Genomic DNA, 23,984 nt, shown 5'->3' with positions numbered 1-23,984 from the left:
ATGGGAGTAACTCATCCCAGAACACTGGGGCCATGCCAGAAATGTAAACTGAGCAGCGAACGCACAGCTTAGCTTACATTCGCAAGAGATTAAAAACTGGCTGAGTTTGCTTTATTGCAGAAGAGACATTGCCTAAAGGCAGGCTCCTTATTGCAAAAGTGATGTGCAATATTTTTTTTTTTGGTTTAGTTCATCTTTGAAGGCTAAGTACATCTTTAAGAAAAAAATAATAAATGCACATATTTTTGCAGGAAAAATGTGCATTTATAAATTTTTCCGACAGAAACCTGCAAAGCATTGCACCCGCAAACAGTGGATCACTGGTGCCATATCAGGCTCCTGCAGACACTTCCTCCAGCTCTATGCCTGTACTTCTGTACAGGCTTTCAGTTAGAAAGATGGAGGAAGTATCAGTGGACTATGAGTGCACAGTGGCAGAGAGGACTTGTAGTTCATTAATTTACAGATGTCTATGACACTGCTGTGTGAGCTGATCTCTGAGCAGCCGCAACTATTTTGAATGTGACAGCAGCTGCGTGGGAAAAGAACCTACACATGCTATCACAGGGGATGGGGCTCTGGGGTTGGGATGTGGGTGCTTAGAAACATGTTACATGTTACACCCTAAATACTGGTGCAATCTGTAAAATGTTCCTAAAGGTGAATTTAGCCTATAAGTTTAATATCTTTTCACCTGGACAGAGGTGCAGCGTATAATCTGTAATTTATGTGATGTGTAATGTGCTTCAGATTGCCAGACGCCTTTCACTGATTAAACATCTCGACTGCTCTTCTATGAGTGGGGGACAAGCAATAGAACACTTGTCTCAGTTTGGAGACAGAACGTTTTGTAAAGAAATTCGACCAATGTCACAATACCAGGACTGCAACTTCTCCTTTGCTGGACTGCGAAACTACTTTAATTGTATTATTCAGAAAATGGAGGATGTAGAAGGTAAGTGTGAACAGAGTAATATTTCAGACAAATAATCAGATTTTTCTTTTTCCTGATTTGAAGTATTTCTGAAGTATTTGAAATATTGCATTATGGCCACTAGATGGCATTAACGATCATACGAGCTTTTAACAGCATATGACGGCGTCCCAGAACGGCCGGAGTTCCGCGCCCGCAGGATAGCGGCCACGGCGTGTTGCTAGGACACGGCGCGACCCCGATCTCTGGAAAGAGCCGTGTCAGAGGCTCTTTAACCATGTGACCTGCTGTGTCCAATCACAGCCGGTCACATGTAACACAGAGTGTGTGGCGAGGAGAGCCGATCAGCGGCATCTCCACGCAGGGGGACATCTAGGAATGTAATCAGGGCACTGATCATCAGTGCTCTGATTACAATATTGCAAAATGGCATCACAAATCAGTGCCCACCAGTGGCAGCAATCAGTGCCCACAAGTGCGACCAATCAGTGCCCATTAGCGATGTCAGTCAGTCCTGGCAATCAGTGCCCATTAGCGATGGCAGTCAGTCCTGGCAATCAGTGCTGTCAATCACTGCCCATCAGTAATGCCCACCAGTGCCACCCATCAGTGCCCACCAGTGCCGCCTATCAGTGCCCCCCAGTGCTGCCTATTAGTGCACATCAGTGTCACCTAACTGTGCCCATCAGTGCCACTAATCAGTGCCCATAAGTGTGGCATATTAGTGCCTCCTCATCAGTGCCAGCTAATCAGTGCCCATAAGTGCCGCCTCATCAGTGCCCATAAGTGCCACCTCATCAATGCCCACCAGTTCAGCCTATCAGTACCCATCAGTGAAGGTGAAAAATTACTTAGTTACAAAATGTACTGAAAATTTAAAAAGTAAAAAACATTTTTTTTTCAAAATTTTTGGTCTTTTTTTTTTGTAAAAAATAAAAACCCAGCAGTGATTAAATACCACCAAAAGAAAGCTCTATTTGTGTGAAGAAAATGATAAAAAATTTGTTTGGATACAGTGTAGCACGGCCGCGCATTTGCCATTCAAAGTGCGACAGTGCTGAAAGCTGAAAAATGGCCTGGGCAGGAAGGGGGTTTAAGTGCCCGGTAGGCAAGTGGTTAAAGAGGAATTCCTGGAATGGATATTATATTCATAGTTACATTGGTCCAGCTTGTAGCAATGTAACTATGTATGTACCGTACCTGGATGGAAATCATGAAAGTAGACACCAATACTCCAATGATCTTCTCTTCATTTGCTTCCAATGAGCGGCTGGCCTGCTGTATTGTGAACACAGGAGGTCAGCAAGGCCGCTATTTAGAGAATGCTTAGCATATTCTGGATGAATACAAAGTGTACTCTGAGCGAGTTGATGAGTCGGGGCTGTGACCATTTTATACATAAACAAAAGAGCTAGCGCCTGTGATCCAGCCACCCCCCCCTTAAATTTGGGTGTGGATTTAGGGGGGAGTTGGTTGGATCACAAGGTGGTCTCTGGAGTTTGGTTATGTCGGTATTGCACATGCATGATCCGCACACACACACCGCTGTTTGTACAGACAGATGTATGCATCCAGAGGGGGTATATAGGTGGAAAAGGGTGCCCTCTCACTGTGGGGATATATGTATGCCCTCTATTTCTGGGACATTGAAGACCAGATTGTTCAGGAAACATACCTATTGAGGTAACATGTTTTTTTCTGTCTGCCTGATTTCGTAGGTTTATAGATTAATTGTATTTTTAGTAAAGTTATAATTTAAAAGTCTGCCCACCCTCCCAAGTCTTATACCATCGATTGACTTGGGTACAACCAGCATGTCGGATTTTTACATGTGATTATTGCAAGCGGCTTTAGCCGCTTGCAATAATCACTGTGTTCTACTGGCAGGGATGGCTCCCCACACCCCACCCCCACCAAGAGAACACAAAAGCTCAGTGGGATGGACTTCCCCATCAACAAAGGGAATCAATCGATTTTCTTTCCCTTGCAACCCGTGGTTGTAGGAAAGAAAAATGCATCATCTATGCCCTGCCTAATCCTTACAGTATGATGGACTATTTTTTATTCTGGCAGACTACTGCTGATTGGATGCAGCCACTGTTTGTCCAACAATTTTCTGCCTGGCTCCTTTGATTTTTCAATCTTAAAATGACCGGCTATAGGGAGTCAACAGGAGCAAGCCTTAAAGTGAATTTCAGCTGGTTCATCAGGAAACCAACCAAAATTCAAACCGTTTATGGCCAGCTTTACAAATGCATGTTAAAAGTAGAACAATTAAACTGAATACTGTAACAGTAGATGGTTTTTTGTTTTGTTTTTTCATTTTGGGTAGAGTAATGGAGGGTTATGACAGCTGTCAGTTTATTTTTTTGCCATCTGTGTCCCATAGGGGGGAAATTCCTTGACTTCCTGTTCCATACCCAAAACGTGAAAAGAAATCCCTACAAAGTGAGGGAATCCCAGGGTGTAATGAGGGCACAGACAGCAACAAAACTGACAGGTGCTCTAAACCCTCTCCACTTGATCTAAAACTAAAAACAAACGTTTTGGCTTTAGTGACGCTTAGGCTGGATTCACACCTATGCATTTTTAGTGCTTTTTGCATTTTGCAGATTTGCACTACAGAACGTGTTCCATGGGAAATCATGTTAAATAGACTGTAGTACAAATCTGTAAAATGCAAAAAGCACTAAAAATGCATAGGTGTGAATCCAGCCTAAGAGGCAAAACTGCACTATTGTAACTACCGAAGAGTGGTGGATTTTTACAAATGCCCATTCCCGACTGATTGTCTTTAAAGATATTATACTCTTTTCTTTAATAACACTCTTTATCCAACAGGTATAGAAAAGGGGGCTGTTCTTTCATGTGCAGCTGACATTGCTGCATCGTTCCAGCATGCTGTGGCCCACCATATCATCAAGCGAACACAACGCGCTATTCTGTTTTGCAAGCAGGAAAATCTTTTACCAATGAATCCATCCTTGGTGAGAAGTCTGGCCATTTCTCTTTCCCTTATTTCTTCACTTAGATGTTCTAATCTTGCCAGAGAACAGTGCCATCATTTACTAATACCTGCCTTAGGTGAACCGCCCCTTCTGCTATCTATTTACGCAATGACGTTGGCAGCTCTGGCACACAAAAAAAACTTGGTGTGGTGTGTTTAGATATTTTTATTTCTGCTGAATGCTAGTGGAGAAATGTTTATCTACAAGTTTTAAATATTACATATTTATGCTCCGATCATATTTGTTTGTCCTTTAAAGCTGAACACCTTGATTTTTGTAAAACAAAATGCAGTAGAAGTGCCTAACTCCCATCTCCCACTGCAATGGTTAACTGCTCTTTAAAGTAGTTGTAAACTCTGTTACACCACTTGTACCTACAGGTAAGCCTAAATTAAGGCTTATCTGTACGTACTGTGAATATCTCGTAAACTGTGCAAGTTTAGGAGATATTCCGTGTGCATGCAGCCGATCACATCATCGTCACATGCGCTCTGAAGGTCCGCCTTACAGTGCCGGACCTTCAGAGCCCTTTGTCAGAAACGGCATACGTGGGAGTGACGTCATCGTGGCTCCGGCCACTCACAGCGCCGGTGCCTGCGACATCAGGGAAAGATGTCAGTGGTGAGTGGGTGCCGCTGGAAGGGCTTTGTTCTAAGGTATTTCAGAATGTGCTAGTATGCGATGCATACTAGCACATTATGCCATTGCCTTACAGGCATTTTTTTGTTCATTCTTCAGCAGTTTAGAACCACTTTAAGTCTGGTGGTAGAGGAATAAGCTGTAATACTTACCCTACTCATTGCTCCAGCAGATTTCTGGTGATATCCTCTTGTGGGCATGCCCTCGTCATCCTCCTGTACAATGCTGGATTGCTGGGCCTGCACTGTACGCAATGAGGTCAGATTGCAACCACCAGCTTCACAAAACAGGCTTTGGGGGACTGGTCCCATAGTATGGTGGAAGACAGCTTACAGTGCAGGCAGGCCTCACTGCAAGAGTAAGTTTTAAAAAAAATCTTGGAGTTCAGCTTTAATATGCAATATGTCTCTCTGGTATCTTTAACACTCCATTTGTAAAGCACCCTTACTAAAATCAGTGCTGAAGACTTTCCTTCCTACTATTTCACAGTCCCCTAACAACACAAATGGTACCATTCTAGTTCCTTATGTGTATTTGGTACAGTTTGTAGTAGGTCCCATTTACACCTGAGCATTTTGTTGCTTGATTTCTGAAGCATGACAACACTCAAAAATCTTATTATTCTCAATAGACCTGATGAAACCTGGGTGATGTGACACCTGTCGTGTGAAGCTTGAAAAAGTACATGAGCTTCTTTTGTGGCAGACTTGTGCATCACACCACAGGTCACACATTTTACCGCCACTTTTGCTTATAGGGTACTCAGGTGCTTCCTTCTGTCTTTTAGCCATGAATATTCACTACAGAACGGACTGTGCCAGGTTTCCTGCATTCTTCTTCTGCATATGCATACTATATATTCTGTACCCTACTCCATGAGTACCCCACAGGGAAATACCCTAACAAGTGTGTATAAGTGAAGGGAAGCGCTGAAATTTCAATACCCGAATTTCCGAATTAGAATAGTACCGAATTTAGGCGAATCTGAAATAACAAAAATAAAATTGGGACGAAATTCGAATTCAAATAGCTTTCAAATACTTTTCGAATACTTTTCAAATTTGAATTAGAAAACTTTTCGAATTCAAATAGTTTTCCAATTTCTAAAGAGAATAAAACAGAATAGAAAATAAAGTAATAGAATAGAAAAAAAATATATATTTTTTCTATTCTATTTTACTCTCTTTGGAAATTGGAAAAGAATTCGAATTCGAAATCTATTCGAATTTGAAAGCTATTCAAAATTGTTTCAAAAACTTTTCGAATCGATCCGCAATTGAAAAATTTGAATCAATTCGAAAACGAATAAATGAAACAAATTCTGAAAACGAATGAAACAAATTTAACTAAACAAATTTTATGTAAATAATGAATCGAAACGAAACAAATTTTTTCGTTCTGCACGTGTCTAAATCCGATTCAACTGAATTGAAAGACAAAATGAATTGTCTCATAAGTCCCAAATCGAACAGATGCCGATCTCAAGGTGTATGGACACTTCAATATGAAAACACCACCGTACTCAAAAATAAGATTGGCTGCTTACCAGACCCACAGAGGTCACAGAGTGTGTGTGCTGATCCTCAGCTCATGGGTCCATCAGCCACAGATGAGCATCCATACTTACCAACTTATCCGGGCCTGCTGGGAGCTGTTGTCCATAGCAAATCCCTGCGATTTGGTAGACAAAGGATTGCATCCATCTGTTCAAAATCGTAAAGAATGAGTGGTCTATGATGATTGGATCACTCCAGACAGGATTTTTACTCCCCCCCCCCCCCCAAACCCCTCAAAATCTTTGTGAAACGTCATCCAGTGATAGAAGAGTCCACAAAGAAGTGGTCTATTCCTGTGTTTGATCCTTCCATATCAACTTGAACCTATGTATATAACATACCTGGCCAATACCCCTGGAAGCTGGAAGTCTCTGAAGTAGACACTGCTACTCCAGTGATCTCCACTTGCTTCTCTTCTGGGGTCCTGTGCTAAGTGGCCAGCCTTCACCTCGTCCAATCACAGAACACTTTTCATGCATTTAGAACATGCAAAGCATTATCTAAATGTTGCCCATGCCGATCGGCCGACCTCCTGTATTCACAATGCATCAGGCTGGTCGCTTAGCACAGGACCCAGAAGCAAGAGGAGATTACTGAAGTAATGGTGTAAAAGGATAGCATGTCTAGAATTCATCTTTAACCAACATCTCACTGTACCTATTGAAGATGTTCCTTCCTTCAGAAAGAAAGTTTGAGGTGCTCTTAAAAGCTCTCTTTACTCTTACAGTCCCAGCCCTGCAACCAGATCTCGCTGCAATTTCAGTATGTCAAACTGCAGCTAACTGGCCTGGGGCAATGAACAACCAACATGACCCTGTTTTTCAGGATCATACTGTAACAGATGTGATTTAGGGGATGTTAGCTCTCATGGTAGATGCATTTGTACAGTGAGTGCACGGCAGAAAGGAACTATAGTTAAGGGCCTAGTACTGGCGGTCCTCCAGCTGTTGCGAAACTACAAGTCCAATGAGGCATCGCAAGGCTGACAGTTACAAGCATGACTCCCCCAGGCAGAGGCATGATGGGACTTGCTATCTAAATCTAAGGCACCTCTCACATGGACGGCTATTCTGCCTCAGTTAAAAGCAGTTTTTAGTTTTTTTTCTGTGAAATTCAAGACACCAGGCACTGCAATCAGCTGCATTTGTACAGTGCGATTAGCTGCGGTTTGCTATTTCCATAGCTACCCGACAGGGTACCGACTCGTATTGAACGGGGATCCGACTTGTATCCCCGCCAATACCAGGCACTGTGTTTGGTATGAATCTTGGGGGGGAACTCCACGCCAAATTTTAAATAAAAAACGGGCATGGGCTCCCCTCCAAGAGCATACCAGGCCCTGTGGTCTGGTATGGATTCCTAGGGGCACCCCCTACGCCGAAAAAATGGCGTGGGGGTCCCCCCAATTCCATACCAGACCCTTATCCGAGCATGCAGCCCAGTCGGTCAGGAAAGGGGGTGGGGACGAGCGAGCGCCCCCCCTCCTGAACCGTACCAGGCCGCATGCCCTCAACATGGGGGGGTTGGTGCTTTGGGGCAAGTGGGGTGCCCTGCGGGCCCCCCCACCCCAAAGCACCTTGTCCCCATGTTGATGAGGACAAGGGCCTCTTCCCGACAACCCTGGCAGTTGGTTGTCGGGGTCTGCGGGCGGGGGGCTTATCGGAATCCGGGAGCACCCTTTAACAAGGGGGCCCCCAGATCCCGGCCCCCCACCCTATGTGAATGAGTATGGGGTACATCGTACCCCTACCCATTCACCAGGGGAAAAAAAGTGTCAATAAAAAAAACACACTACACAGGTTTTAAAAGTAATTTATTAGGCAGCTCAGGGGGTCTTCTGACTTCGGGGCTCTTCTGCCGACTTCGGGGGTCTCTCAGGCCTCTTCTCCCTCTCTCCAGTGTCGTCTCTGTGCTCTCTGAATCTTCTCCGGTGCCTTCTTCCTTCTGTCGGGCTCCTTCGCTATCTTCTGCTCTTTTGCTAGCGGAGGAGCCCGGTCTTTTGAGACGTCTTCTTCCCTCTTCTCTTCCAGAGATGTTGACACGACGCTCCCTCTCGCTGTAATGCCGTGAGCGAGGTCCGCAAGCAATTATATAGGAATGGGGCGTGACCCAGCCCTCTTATGATGTCACAGTCCCATCATGCCTCAGGACTGTGATGTCATAAGGGGGCGGGGTCACTGGGTGACATCACTCGTGGCCATGCCCCATGCCTATATAATTGGTTGCGGACCTCGCTCACGGCATTACACCGAGAGGGAGCGTCGTGTCAACATCTCTGAAAGAGAAGAGGGAAGAAGACGTCTCAAAAGACCGGGCTCCTCCGCTAGCAAAAGAGCGGCAAAAGAGCAGAAGATAGTGGAGGAGCCCGGCAGAAGAAAGAAGGCACTGGAGAAGAACCAGAGAGCACAGAGACGACACCGGAGAGAGGGAGAAGAGGCCTGAGAGACCCCCGAAGTCGTCAGAAGACCCCCAAAGTCGGAAGAAGACGCCTGGAGCTGCCTAATAAATTACTTTTAAAACCTGTGTAATGTGTTTTTTTTTATTGACACTTTTTTTCCCCAGGTGAATGGGTAGGGGTACGATGTACCCCATACTCATTCACATAGGGTGGGGGGCCGGGATCTGGGGGCCCCCTTGTTAAAGGGGGCTCCCGGATTCCAATAAGACCCCCACCTGCAGACCCCAACAACCAATGGCCAAGGTTATCGGGAAGAGGCCCTTGTCCTCATCAACATGGGGACAAGGTGCTTTGGAGTGGGGGCGCCCCATGTTGAGGACATGCGGCCTGGTACGGTTCATGAGGGGGGGTGCTCGCTCGTCCCCACCCCCTTTCCTGACCATCTGGGCTGCGTGCTCGGATAAGGGTCTGGTATGGATTTGGGGGGGGGCCCCCACGCCGTTTTTTCGGCGTAGGGGGTGCCCCTTGGAATCCATACCAGACCGAAGGGCCTGGTATGCTCTTGGAGGGGAACCCATGCTGGTTTTTTATTTAAAATTTGGCGTGGAGTTCCCCCTCAAGATTCATACCAAACACAGTGCATGGTATTGGCGGGGATCCAAGTCGGATCCCCGTGCTTGTCGCTCATTGGGAAAGGAAAAAACATTTTTCCTTTACCGCGCTGCTATCCACAGCTGACACAGTGCACTGCGATTACCTGTGGTAATGTGCGGATAGCTGCACTAAATCGCTCCTGGACGCAGTCAATTCTATTTTTTCTATCCGCACAAAACTGCAGGTAATCAAAACGCAGCTAAACGCAGTGTGTGAATGGGGCCATAGGAAAGCATTGTGTGCGTTTAGCTGCGATAGAAACCACAGCTAAAAGCACAATTCTATCCGTCCGTGTGAAAGGGGCCTAACAGTGAATAACCCCACTCGATGTACTAGTCCCCTGCCCTAGTACAAATGATAGAATGCTATGGAAATGCCATCATCCCTGTACGATACATAATGGAAAAATTCTCTCTATTTTGTGGAACTATTATTGGCAAAAAAAAAAAAAGGAATAATGCGAGCTGTATATAAAACATTCCAAGCTTTATTAATACAAAAACATATTAAAAGAATAAAAGTATAGATTGCGGCTAATCATTTCATGGACACATAATACAGTGTCAATTGCAATGGAGTAATCAGCATATGCTGTATCTGTGCACAATACAGTTGGCCTGAAGACACTAGCAACCAACGCGTTTCAAGGTAGGGTTTAGCTCTTCATCAGGGGTGTGAATATGCAGGCTCAAGGTTTTCTATAGTACAAAAGTACAATTAAAGTGATTGTAAAGATCATCATGTAAAACAACCCATTCAGTTTAAAATAAAAATGAAGGGCAAAACATTTGTGTATAGATATAAAAATACATTATAAATAAATGTTTCCCTTTTTTATAAGTGATCACATTCCCTCTGTTCTCAGCTGCATAAGAGCTGGGAGGAGGAGCAGCATCAGCCCACTGAGCTTCTTAGTGAATGGCTGTACAGAGGGGTTATGTCAGGACAAGTCTGACCATTGGAGGAGAGTACACTGAGGTCCCAGCATAGCTAGAGAACTGACCACAGTGTGTTCTGCTTAGTGTACTCAGCTTTTAATAAGAAAGCAGAGGGACTGACAGGAACACCAGGGATTTCACATAAAGGAAGCAACACAAAGAGAACAGGATACTTTCTCATACAAGTACATAGTACAGCAGGCACGTATCAAGAATATGAAGTTTTGGGGTAACAAACGCTTTAAACATCATGTTGCAATACAATTTTTCATATATCCACCACATGAACATAATATACTGACCTTACTGTGTAAACAAACTACATATATAGAGACTGTAGTAAAAAAATTGAAAAAAGTGTATGCTGTCACTGCCAGCCAAATATCTCCCCCAATGGGGCCGCCAGGATCAGGTCACAACTCTCAATGGTCACTGTGGCCGCCAAAGACCAACCAAAAAGCCCATCACAGTGCTGCTAGAAATGTGAGAGCGTATAAATATCCTTTCTGCTGCATGAGAAGCGCCTTTCTAATAAGTGAAATAAAAATTAATTGCTTAAGCATCTTCTCAGTGCAGCAAAGTCTTTCATACCTGCACTGTGGAAGAGCCCTAACCCACCTGATAAGGCACAATGGCTCACCCGAATTCCAGAGACCTAGCAAATGGAGAATCTCACTATGCTACTTAAAGAACAGGAAGAGAAATATTGGAAAATCTGGACTCCATCCTTTTTTATAAAGATCAAATACCTCTTGCTTCTCAACAGCAATAGATGGGCCCTTATAGTCCTGGCAAACACCATAGAGCGGTAGTGTGGCCCAGGCAGATGGAAGGGACTCCTTAACCTCCTTGCCCTATCTTCCCCTTTCCTTTTTTTTCCCACCTTCTTTCTCCCCTCTTTGTTTTGGGGTTCGACATCCCCCCCCCCCCCAAAAAAAACTGAGAGGTTCGGTATGACCTGGCATGTTGGTGAGATAGGCTGTCAGGCTACTACCTTTTTGGGTTTGTAGGGTCCACGGATCCTTGTCCTATGTATGATTTCTGGCTATGTAATGCAGTCTCTCGCTTCCTATATATGTTATGCCTAAATGTTCTGACTTCTGCACTGTCACACTGATTCTTCTAAATAAAGAGTTAAGAAAAACAAAAGTACAAATTTCTTTAATCGTACATCACGGGACACATAGCCATAGTAATTACTATGTGGGTTATAGTCCACCTTCAGGTGCTGGACACTGGCACACCCTAAACAGGAAGTTGCCTCCCTATATAACCCCTCCCATACTGGGAGCATCTCAGTTTTTTCGACAATGTCTAAGGTGTTGGTCACGAGTGAAGATGTGCTGTGCTGAGCTCCACTGGAGCAATCCTTGCTGGGGCTAGCTGTTCACCCGGATCCATTCAAAGTGTCTTTTAGGCCAAATTGAATAGTGCCCGGGCCTTATATCCGAAGAAACGAGGTTTTGCTAGTGAACACTTCTCTTTTTAGAGAGCTGGACCCCGAGATCCAGTACTTTTGGCATTAAGTCCATAAAGGTTCACTGGCGGGTGGTATTACAGGTCCAGGATTGTGGGTTCCCCGAGGGTCCCCGGTTCCTGAAGGTTTGTTAACAGAACCCACCGTGAAGGGTGAAGATTGGGTCTGTTGGTTTTACCACAGAAAACCCTGTGGCGGGAAAGGTAAGTGGAGTTTTCTAAGGAATTTTTCAATTTTCTTATGAAATGTCTCTTTTAAAGTAAATGTTGTCATACCTAAGTGTCACCACTGGGGGCTGTACCTTCTCATGCTTTGCTCAGAGATCACGCTGTGTCACAGAAGCAGCAGACTTTTTTTTTTCTCCGGCTAGCAGGCAGACCTCCGGTAAGTTTGGGGGGTTTTGCCTCCTCCAGACACCCCCACCTAGGCTGAACTCTTGCCCGCTTCATGAGGCTGAGTATAAGGGAGAACTAAAAACGATCGGCAATGCCGTTTTCTTTCACCGGCCCTACTCGGCGGCGGCTTCCAGGTCTCCTCCACACCATCCCTCCCTCACTCACAAGACGATCACGTCGGATCGGAGGCCCATGCTTGCGCGGGAAAACTCTCTTTTTTTTTTTAAAGAGAAAGGAGGGGGGACGCGATGCGAGGTGGGGGCAGGGCTTAGCACGGCATTGGCGTCCTCCAACGCAGGAGTGTGTTTAAAAAAAAAAAACTCCATTTGTGCTAGCTGCAAAGTTGTCGGAGAGACATAAGAGCAAAGAGGAGCATGAAAGAAGTTTTGGTGACACAGGCATTTCCTATTTGACACATTTACTACTTGCATCAGGCTGAGCATTAATAGCAGCAGCAGTGGCTGGACTATTGCTCAAGCAGTGGATGCGATTTCTTCTGGTAGTACCTCTGCTTTGTGCATTAGGCTAAGGTCAGAAGGGGGGTTGAAACACCTCCTAAAAAGAGCTAAAAGGGACTCCCTCAAGCTCTGGAAAGCCTACTCATCTCTACAAATGGCATCCTCCCCTGAGAAGGGGTGGCTGGTCAGAGTGAGCATCGGGGCCATAAAATGTTGCAACTGTTTTCAACACTGCAGCCCCTGTTTATTTTACTAAAAAGATCTTTTTTCCTCAGCCATGATAAAAAAAAAGTTTAGCGACTTTAATCGCAACCCAGTGTGGGTCAAAATGCGACAGGTTCTCTTCCATTGCCCAGGACCCACAAACTGAGGACCTAGGGGTGGGAGAAGACGAATTCCCTCAGGGGACCATGGTGAGGCTGATGACTCCTCTTCTGAGGCGCAAATGCGGGAGAATCAGCTGTTTCAATCTTAAGATTGGTGGTGCAATTTCTTGCTGAATGGTCCGCTCCACATTTATGTACCCTTAACTGAGTGTTTTGGTTCGCTAAAGCCTCCTTAAGCTGTACATGCCTTTTCCTGCCCATTCATTGCTGGAAAAGCTTTTTTGTATCTGAGAGGATCACCCAGAAAAGTATTATTTTCCCTCCTAAAAGGTTTTCACAGTTTATTCTATGGTGGAGGAAATTCACTAAGTAGGGTATACCAGCAATTAACACTGCTATGTCCTCTGTGAATAAGAGTTTGACTTGTCAAGACAGACAATGCTCAAATGCTTAGGGATCTAATGGATACAAAGTTGGAATTCCTATTAAAGAAAAAAAAAACACTTTTTTTTCTCTGGCAGATTGAGTGTCTCAGCCTGCGTTGACAGTAATTGCTTAATCGTTGAGAGACCAGTTTAAATAGGTGTTCAAGGTTATCCTGCTCAGCAGGCCCAGGATCTGGCAGCTTTATGTTTGCAATAGTTACTATGAGAGATTCTATCCTTCAGGCCCTAGCGCCCTTCGCTAAGCACCATGCAGAAGCTCCTGGCTAGTCTTCCTTTTTGCAGTGAAACAGCTATTTGGGGATTTTTTGGATAATACAAACAATAGCTGTTTCACTCCAAAGAAATTCTAGTGGAAAAAGTACTCATTTTGCCATTTAAGAAAAGGAGTAAATGTATTTTCGTTTTAAGGCTCCTTCTTCTGTGCCAGGGGCATCAGCCTCCAGGCAGTCACGATGGCTTCCGCCGTCAGATTCAAAAGGTATTCCTCAGGATTAACCCCAGGGACAAAAGAGGTCTTGGGAGGAAACCTACAAGATACTGAAACCTCCTCATGAGGAGGTGCCCCTGCTCACTCAATAGGGGGAATTCTTCTGCAGTTCTCAAGGATCTGGCAGGAAGAGTGTCAAGACGAATGGGGACTTCCTCAATAGCTCCAAGGTACAAACTGGAGTTCCAAGAGTTCCCATCTCCTCGTTTTCTCAGACCAAACGTTCCTAAGGATTCAGAGAAAAAGAAGTCTTTCTCTCAAGCATTGGACCATCTTTTGGCAAAAAGTGATCATGGTGGCCCCCATGTAAGAGCAGAGGTTGGGGTTTGGTTAAATCCAAATGGACATTCTGGATCTCAAAAATCTAAATTCAATTCCTGAATATAACCACTCTTTTTTCGCATGGATTCAATCCAATCAGTTATCTCTATCCTACAAGGAGAAGAACTTCTGGCATCAATCGACGTCAAAGATGCATACCTCCATATGCCTATTTCCTCGCTCACTAGTAATATCTACTTTTCAAGGTGGAAAATCTTAATTTTCAGTGTGTAGCGCTGCTTTCCATTCTAGCTACTGCATCTTGAGTGTTTACAAAGGTTCTGGCTCCTCTTCTAGCCAGATTAAGGGCCCAAGGTATAACGATTATGGTTTACCTGGACGATCTGTTCTTGATAGTCCAGTCGGTAGCCCAAAGTATGGTCACCACATTCCTCTACCTGGAATATCTAGGTCGGATTCTCAGCTTAGGAGAAATCTTCTTTAAAACCATGAAAAGGGCTAACATGCTTGGGTCTGATTATAGGTACACCCAGAAAAGGGTATTCTTGCCCCAGGCAAAGATCGGCGCCATAAAGGAACTGATTTAGATGGTCGAAGCAAGATGAATTCTTCAACTTGGCATGAGGTTGTTGGGAAAGATAGTAGTTTCATTCGAGGCCGTTCCTTATGCTCAGTTTCATTCAAGACTGCTGCAAAACATTATCCTATCTGCTTGGAACAAAGGGTTCAAGCTCTAGATTCCCAATGTCTCCATCTCCAAAGCCTATGGCCACATCACCCTGAAAGCACCCGATCTTGTCTGATCTTGGAGGCTAAGCAGGGTCGGGCCTAGTAAGTACCCGGATGGACCACCTGGAAATACCAGGTACTGTAGGCTGGGTACGCCAGAGCCTCAGTTTATGGTTAATATCCAAAAATCTGCAAAGGGAAAATTCTTCCTTCAGTTACCACGGAAGTGGCCCAGATCAGAAATGACCTGCCCATTATCATTCTAGAAATTCAGACAGAGCACTTGGTTCTGAGGGCCTGAACGTTCAGTTTACGGTATTGTCCTGCCAGGATTCATTCCGACTATGCCACAGCAATGGCCTATATTAATCACCAAGTGGGCACAAGAAGTTGTGCGGCCCAGAGAAAGGTGAATCATATTCTATTGTGGGCAGAAAACAATGTACTTTGCCTATCGGCGGTCTTCTTTCTAGGAATATAAAATTGGCAGGCGGACTACTTGAGTGGCCGGCAGTTGTTCCTGGGAGAATGGTTCCTTCACCCTGATATCTTCCTGTCAATATATCAAAGATCAGGGATCCCAGACATAGATCTGTTTACGTCCAGGTTCAACAAAGAAATCAAATCCCTTGGAATCGGTTCTCACTGATTTATGCATTCCCTCCTATTCTGCCTGCGTCCACGACTTCTTCACAGGATCATGCAGGAAGGGAAGTCGGTGATTCTTGTGGCCCCCTACGGGGCCCAGGAAATTTTGGTATGCAGGGATCATAAAGATGACAGTAGGGGACCCATGGACCCTACCTCCATGGCCAGACCTTCTTTCCTAAGGTTCGGTATTCCATCCTACTTTACAAACGCTAAATTTAACAGTTTGGCTATTGAGACCCACACTCTGAAGAAATGTGGGCTGTCAGGTTCAGTGGTTTCTATCTTGGTCAATGCATTATGGAGTCTAGGAAGCATATGTCTCCTGGTGTGAAACCAGGGGTTGCACCCCAGGAAATAGGTCAAAGGTAGAATCCTTGACTTTCTGCAGATGGGGTGGGAAATAAAGCTGGCCTTAAGTGCTTTCTAAGGACAGGTCTCAGCCTTATCGGTATTATTTCAACAACCACTTGTTTTGCTTTCTTTGGTTCGTAACTTTATTCAGGGGGTAACATGGCTTTATCCCCGGTTAAGTCACCCCTGAACCCTTGGGACTTGAATTTAGTTTTAGCGGCATTACAAAACAGCCTTTTTTTTGGACCGATACGACATATTCCCTTGGTCCTTTTTTGGCAAGGAAACTATTTTTTCTGATAACCATATCTGCTGCAAGAAGGGTATCAGAATTGGCTGCTTTTTCTTGTAATGAGCCATATTATTATTGTTCTCAAGGATAAGGTTGTATTGTGTCCTCATCCTAACTTTTTACCGAAGGTAGTATCAGGTTTTTATCTAAACCAGGATATTGTTCTATCTTCATTTTTTCCAGAACCCTGTTCTTTGGAAGAAAAATCACTACATTCTCTTGATGTGGTGAGAGCAGTCTACTTAAAGACGACTGCTCAGATTCGGAAAACTGATGGTTTGTTCGTATTGCCTGAAGGTCCTAAAAGAGGACAGGCAGCATGGAAATCTACTATTCTAAATGGATTTGACAAGTAATCGTTCTAGCTTATGGTTTAAAGAGGTAGTTTCTACCCTCTCAAATCAAAACGCACTCCTTTAGGGCTGTTAGTGCTTTGTGGGCAGTGCATCACCAAGCCTCAATGGCTCAAATCATCAAGGCACCAACTTGGTCTTCAATCCATACATTTACCAGATTCTATCAGGTGGATGTAAAAGACATGAGGATGTCGCCTTTGGGCGCAGTGTATTGCAGGCAGCAGTAGAAGTCCTCTGATCTCATGGTGCCCTACTTTTGTTGTGTCTCCCTCCCCTCAGTTGGCATTGCTCTGGGACATCCCACATAATAATTATTATGGCTCTGTCCCGTGATGTACAACTAAAGAAAATAAGATTTTCATAACGGCTTATCTGTAAAATCCTCTTCTTTTGAAGTACATTACGTGACACAGAGGTCCCGCCCCTCTTTCTAGTATACACGTGTATTGCTTTGCTACAAAACTGAGATGCTCCCGGTATGGGAGGGGTTATATAGGGAGGCAACTTCCTGTTTAGGGTGTGCCAGTGTCCAGCACCTGAAGGTGGACTATAACCCACATAATAATAACTATGGCTCTGTGTCCCGTGATGTACTTCAAAAGAAAAGGATTTTACAGGTAAGCTGTTATAAAAATCCTATTACTACAAGATCTCAAAATCCAACAAACTTGGCATAACAAATATCATAAACAGCATCTACACAGCAAGAGAAGTCTGTATGGATGAAAGAAACAAACTAGATAATCTCATGGATGGAAATTTACTATGTGATCTCTGCAGTCCACATCCCACTAGCCTTGGATGCCTTGGGAGTTTTCTGGTCCCAGTTCAGGTTGATCTACTCCTTCCCTCCAGTGAGAGTGTTTTAGAGCTGTAAAGGAGATGGCACTTGTGTTACCGTACCATAACTGTAAGTTATTTTTATCAATATCTGACAAAGTGCCTCACAGTAATAACATTTTTTTTTTATTAAAGTGTGTCAAGATATTGGACCTGTGTTCTTCATACATATATTGCTATTTTTTAAGCTGCCAAGGAGGATACTTGAGTTTATTAGAAGCAAATTTGTTTCATCTTCTAGGTTGTATCTGGTGGTGTTGCCAGCAATGGATATATTCGGAAAATGCTGCAAAATTTAACAGATAGTATGGGAATGTCATTGTTCTGTCCACCTCCACATCTCTGCACAGACAATGGTGTCATGATTGCTTGGTGAGAAAAAGTTTTATTATTTATAGAATTAGAGGCATAACAAAAAACCAGAGGACCCTGAACATTAAACTTAAATTATGTTCTTTTCATATCTCTTACCAAAAAAAAAAAAAAAAAGTCTGGCACATTTTTGCCCTTGTGGTACTATGTTTTTAACCTTTTCATTGGCATACGTTTAGTGCAGTTACACTCTTATGATGGCTACGATGGCTTTTCCTAGCCCCTCTTCAACTCCTATATTTACCTGTTGCTGCTCTACCAAGAACTTTGCTGTATGCCTGCTTGGCACCTAACAGCCTCCTCTTTACACTTTACCTCTTTTACTTTTGGAACCAACTTCTTCCACACATGTGTGTGGCAATTTTCTATTTACAGTGCTTCCGGAAAGTATTCACAGTGCTTCACTTTTTCAACATTTTGTTGCATTACAGCCTTATTCCAGAATGGATTAAATTCATAATTTTCCTTAAAATTCTACAAACAATACCCCATAATGACAACATGAAAGAAGTTTGTTTGAAATCTTTGCAAATTTATTAAAAATGAAAAAAATTACATGATGCTCAGGTGCATCCTGTTTCCACTGATCATCCTTGAGATGCTTCTACAACTTGGAGTCCACCTGTGGGGCGTGGCCAAGACTGGCATGTGAGAGGACGCACTTCTCACAACTCCTGCTCGATCCGTCCATTGATCCTCCCCTGGGATCCCTGATCATGCTTTCTTCGGCTCTCTAGCTGGCTACTGATCCCCAGCACCGCCGGCCCTCTGTTCACGGGGGAAGACCCGCTAAGGCCCGTTCGAGATGGCGGGACCGGACAACAAAGATGGTGCCGCCACCATTGTGGCCCTAGCACAGCTCACACCACGAACGGCCGACAAGCCCAGAGAAGGAAGCAACAGAAAAGCGCTGAATGCACAGAGTAAGGAGCACTACAGGGAGATGCTCTACTATGCCCAAAAACTGCAGGGCCCTGTGGTTACTGATGCGGGGGGGGGCCAGCAACTGGAGGGGAGGACACAGACCTTATCACACAGGCAGGCTGGGGACAGGACACAGACAGCATTTCCTGCCACTCTATGGAAGATGCAGCACATCCCCCCTCTCTCCCCCCCTCAGATGATATCTCAGAGATACTGGAGTAACCCACATTAGCAGAAATACTGTGGATCGTTCACATGTGCACAGCCTTGGTCAATATTTTGAAGGACCAGTTTGGGGGCCTACGTGAAGAGGCGTCACTTCTCAGACAAGACCTTCAAAAGGTCAGAGAAAGAGCGACAGCAGTTGAGAGCAGAGTGTGCAATATTTAGGACAAGCTACCTCCACTCACACGAGAAGCCAGAGCAGCACACTGCATGGCCCAAGAAACATATAACAGAGCAGAGGACACAGAAAATGGTTTACGCAGAAACATTGTCCGCATTGTCGGTCTCCCTGAAAAATCTGAGGGCAAAGACCCCCCTACATTTGTGGAAAACTGGCTTATGGAGTCCACCTATGGTAAATTCAGTTGATTGGACATAATTTGGAAAGGCACACACCTGTCTATATAAAGTCCCACAGTTAAGAGTGCATGTCAGAACACAAACCAAGCCATGAAGTCCAAGGAATTGTCTGTAGACCTCCGAGACAGAATTGTATCGAGGCGCAGATCTGCGGAAGGGTGCAGAAACCAAGAACCTGATGGTCACTCTGACAGAGCTCCAGTGTTTCTCTCTGGAGAGAGGAGAACCTTCCAGAAGAACAACCATCTCTGCAGCACTCCACCAATCAGATCTGTATGGTAAAGTGGCCGGACGGAAGCCACTCCTCAGTATAAGGCACATGACAGCCCACCTGGAGTTTGCCAAAAGACACCTGAAGGACTCTCAGACCATGAGAAACAAAATTCTCTGTTCTGATGAAACAAAGATTGAACTCTTTGGCCTAAATGGCAAGCGTAATTTCTGAAGGAAACCAGGTACCGCTCATCACCTGGCCTATACCCTCCCTGCAATGAAGCATGGTGGCAGCATCATGCTGTGGGGATATTTTTCAGTGGCAGGAACTGGGAGACTAGTCAGGATCGAGGGAAAGATGAATGCAGCAATGTACAGAGATATTCTTGATGAAAACCTGCTCCAAAGTGCTCTAGACCTCAGATTGGGGTGAAGGTTCATCTTCCAACAGGACAACGACCCTAAGCACACAGCAAAGATAACAAAGGAGTGGCTACAGGACAACTCTGTTAATGTCCTTGAGTGGCCGAGCCAGACCTGAACCCGACTGAACATCTCTGGAGAAATCTGAAAATGGCAGTGCACCCACGCTCTCCATCTAACCCGATGGAGCTTGAGAGGTGCTGCAAAGAAGAATGGGAGAAACTGCCCAAAAATAGGTGTGCCAAGCTTGTAGCACTCATAGTCAAAAAGACTTGAGGCTGTAATTGGTGCCAAAGGTGTGTCAACAAAGTATTGAGCAAAGGCTGTGAATACTTATGTACATGTGATATTTTTTCGTTTTTTATTTTTAATAGGATTTCAAACTTCTTTCACAATGTCACTATGGGGTTTTGTTTGTAGAATTTGAGGGAAATTAACTGAATCCATTTTGGAATAAGGCTGTAACATAACAAAATGTGGAAAAGTGAAGTGCTGTGAATACTTTCCAGATGCACTGTAATCCTAGTGAGAATTTGTACTTTGCTTGTCCCAGTGGAGTACCTACTCTTCATAGGATTAAATAGAGATTGCGGCATAGATATGGACACGATAGTAAATAATTTGAATAAAAGACCTTGCAGTGCTGAGCAGGCCACACAGCAATCTCAATGAATTTTGTTTTTTTTTTTTGTCTGTAAATGTACATTCTGAAATTGCAGCCAGAATTTTTTTGCAGACCACAGTACTTGGTTTGATACTGATGGATGCAGATCATATTGACATTTTGTAATTATAGATAGATACTCTAAATTACCATAACCTTAGAAATGTGTTACCTTATTTCTCACACTGTCCACTGATTCCTTTCTTTGTTAGGAATGGTATTGAAAGGTTGCGTGTCGGTGCTGGGATTCTAAATGATGTGTTTGACATTCGTTATGAGCCTAGGTAAGACGCACAAACCACAGACTATAAGTAAAAAATTGCATACATTTAGAATTACTACAGGTATCCTTTTTTATTATATAAACATATAGTGAAGGGATTGTTTCCTCTATTGGTAAAGGGCAGTCATTTAAGATTTTGAGATTTTTAAATTTCTGCCACAAACATTTAAATACCTGTGGCAAATTTAGTGCAATACCTAAATACTGTTAGCAGCTGAATTGCAAGAAGAAGTCACATATTATATAGTAAGTCTAATTTAACAATGAAAAAAACTAAAAAAAGATTTTTATATAGCAATAACATTATAAATGCAGGTTGTTGTGGAAGTTTTGGTTTGGTTGGTTTATACTCCAACAATATACCAGCTGTGCTCTAATTACTTTCAATTATTTTTTAATTTTTTAAATACATTTTTTTTTTTGTTTTCAAAAGATTTTATTGAGATTTTGAAAAGAAAACCTGTACATATCAGGTATCATTAGGAACAATGTCCTACAATGACATATGAAAAACATACAATGTCAAATCCAGAATGTACATTCACAGTGAAATCAGTATGAAGAACATATCATAACAAAATTAAGTTGAGTTACATTCTGTATCGGTAAAAGGTCAAATTTAGCTAATTAAACATAATAAAACCAGAGGGGAGGAGACCAATAGCAAATTATAAGGGAAGAAAAGAAAAAAAACTCAAGGGAAAAAAGGTAACGACATAAAATTATACAAAGAGAAAAAAAAAAAAAAAAAAAAAAAGAAATAGAGAGATCAGAAATAAAGCGTAGCTTAGTCATGTATAATTTTACATTATCAGTCATTCAGCCTGAACAAGAACCAAGGGTTCCATTTAATTCATTTTTTTATTATAAAACACTGGCACGGTACTGTAAATCTCCCTGTTGTGGAAGCTTATGTGAAATTTTAGTGATTGGTTTACATATACTTTATTCACATTTTAGTTACAGGCTAATCATTGTAGATTTTGGCTGTAAGACTGCTTTCACACTGAGGCGCTTTACAGGCGCTACAGCACTAAAAATAGCGCCTGCATAGCGCCTGTAATCAGCTTTTCCTGTCTCTCCAGTATGAAAGCCCGAGTGCTTTCACACTGGAGTGATGCGCTTGCAGGACGGTAAAAAAAAGGTCCTGCAAGCTGCATCTTTGCAGCGCTGTAGAAGCAGTTTATACACCGCTCCTAAAGCGCCCCTGCCCATTGAAATCAATGGGGCAGCGCCGCTTTGCGGGCGGTTTTAACTCTTTTTCGGCCGCTAACGGGGGTTAAAATCGCCCCACTAGGGCCAAGTAGCGCCGCTTTACTGCCGACACCCACCCGCCCCAGTGTGAAAGTAGCCACAGGAGGGGAAGGGTATTTGAAACTTATGTGATAAAGTTTGCTACATAAAAAATGAGTGCACTTCCAGACAAAATGCCCCTATTTTTATGCCAGCAAATCAACCTCAGCAAATCAGTTCCACCCTCACCTTCCACAGATGCATACTTACCAAGATTCAACACCCGTGGTCTTTAGGGATTGTTTACATCCTGCTCTGCAATTTCTCTGTCTCCTGCCTGCACCTGCACAGTACAGCCCCATAGAAGTCTCCTGGCCAGAGACACAAGTAACACCTGCATGTCATAAATATAATAAAGAAAATATACTGTATATAAAATGTGATCAGTCTACCTGAAAGTAACTTTCCGCTATAGATGGAGCCTGGTGGGCTAAGTCTGTCATGGATTAGCCAAAAAATATATGTCCATGATATAGCTCCTCTGTTCCCCCTCTGGTTAGGTTGGATTCTAGTACAACCACAGTTTGAAGTCTTCTTTTCTTTATCGTACATCACGGGACACAGAGCCACAGTAATTATTGTATGGGTTATATAGGCACCTTTAGGTGATGGACACTGGCACACCCTAGACAGGAAGTTTAGCTCCCTATATAACCCCTCCTGGGACTACCTGGAGGTACTCCCAGATAACTGGGAGTACCTCAGTTTTTTCGCCAGTGTCTTAGGTGTTGGTCACGAGTAGGGATGAGCTTTCTGTTTGGGTCGAACATCAGTTTGACACGAACATTGGCTGTTCGCCCATTTGTCGAAAACCGAACATTATGGGCCGTTCGCGCCAAATTCGAGCGGCGCGTAACGGCCCATAATGCACTGTGGGAGTGCAGTGCATTGCTGTATGATGATGATTGGCCAGAGTATGCACCACGACTTGTATGCTTTGGCCGATCACAGTGCCCTCAGCTAAGAGAGCCATAATTGGCCAAAGGCAGGGTGCCCTTCGCCAATCATGGCTCAGGGGGACTATATAAGGCTGACTGCACGTCGGCCTCATGTAGTGTGTTGTCGTTGCTGGTGTGGACGGAGAGAGAGTGTCATTTAGATTGAGCAGGCAGGCAGATTATTCAGTTAGCTGCAGTGTATTTCATATATATAGATATCTATATCTATATAGATATCTATATCTATATAGATAGATATAGATATAGATATCTAGATAGATATCTATATCTATATATATCTATATATAGATATATAGATATATAGATATATATATATATATATATATATATATATATATATATATATATATATATATATATATATATATATATATATATATATATATACACACACACACACACACAGTGAGTCTAGTGTATATATATATATCCACTGCATACAGTTTAGCTAGATCTCACTGCAGTCCGTTCCTGGTGGTGTACTGTTTCTACTATACTTCTGGCAGGCAGGTGATTCAGTTAGCTGCAGTGTATTTCATATATATAAAGTCAGTCTAGTGTGTGTGTGTGTGTGTATGTGTGTGTGTATATATATATATATATATATATATATATATATATATATATATATATATATATCCACTGCATACAGTTTAGCTAGATCTCACTGTGGGTCCGTTCCTGGTGTACTGTTTCTAATATACTTCTATACTCTAATATACTTAAGGCAGGCAGGAAGGTGATTCAGTGATCTGCATTTCATAATAAATATATATATATACACACAGTCTCATATATATATATATATATATATATATATATATATATATATATATATATATATCTATATCCACTGCATTCTAGTCTAGCCAAGCCTATATCTGACTGCAAGTAGTTCCTGGTGTACGTTTTCAAATACACTTGCAGGCAGGCAGGTGATTCAGTGATCTGCAGTGCATAAAATATATATACAGTCTCTTACATATATATATCCACTGCATTCTAGTCTAGCCAAGCCTATATCTGACTGCAGGCCATTTCTGGTGTACGT

The 23,984-nt window shown here is 43.3% G+C and overlaps 1 protein-coding gene and 1 pseudogene across 5 annotated transcripts in view; both read left to right on the top strand.

The window, feature by feature from the left end:
• OSGEPL1 (O-sialoglycoprotein endopeptidase like 1) overlaps positions 1–23,984 on the top strand; it is an 87,870-nt gene that overhangs the window by 46,108 nt on the left and 17,778 nt on the right. For 3 of the 5 annotated variants that reach the window (XM_073633182.1, XM_073633181.1, XM_073633180.1), the window contains exons 4-7: positions 751–955; positions 3,776–3,921; positions 17,459–17,589; positions 20,611–20,682. In XM_073633182.1, coding sequence (XP_073489283.1) covers positions 751–955; positions 3,776–3,921; positions 17,459–17,589; positions 20,611–20,682 — 554 coding nt within the window. The remainder of the gene's footprint in view (positions 1–750; positions 956–3,775; positions 3,922–17,458; positions 17,590–20,610; positions 20,683–23,984) is intronic. The other 2 variants (XM_073633183.1, XM_073633185.1) reach the window with 2 other exon arrangements.
• Positions 14,760–14,875, top strand: LOC141101962 (5S ribosomal RNA; annotated as a pseudogene).

This window comes from Aquarana catesbeiana, linkage group LG06, assembly GCF_042186555.1.
Source record: "Aquarana catesbeiana isolate 2022-GZ linkage group LG06, ASM4218655v1, whole genome shotgun sequence".
NCBI classification, from domain to species: domain Eukaryota; kingdom Metazoa; phylum Chordata; class Amphibia; order Anura; family Ranidae; genus Aquarana; species Aquarana catesbeiana.
This window is presented reverse-complemented; position numbering and strand designations above follow the sequence as displayed.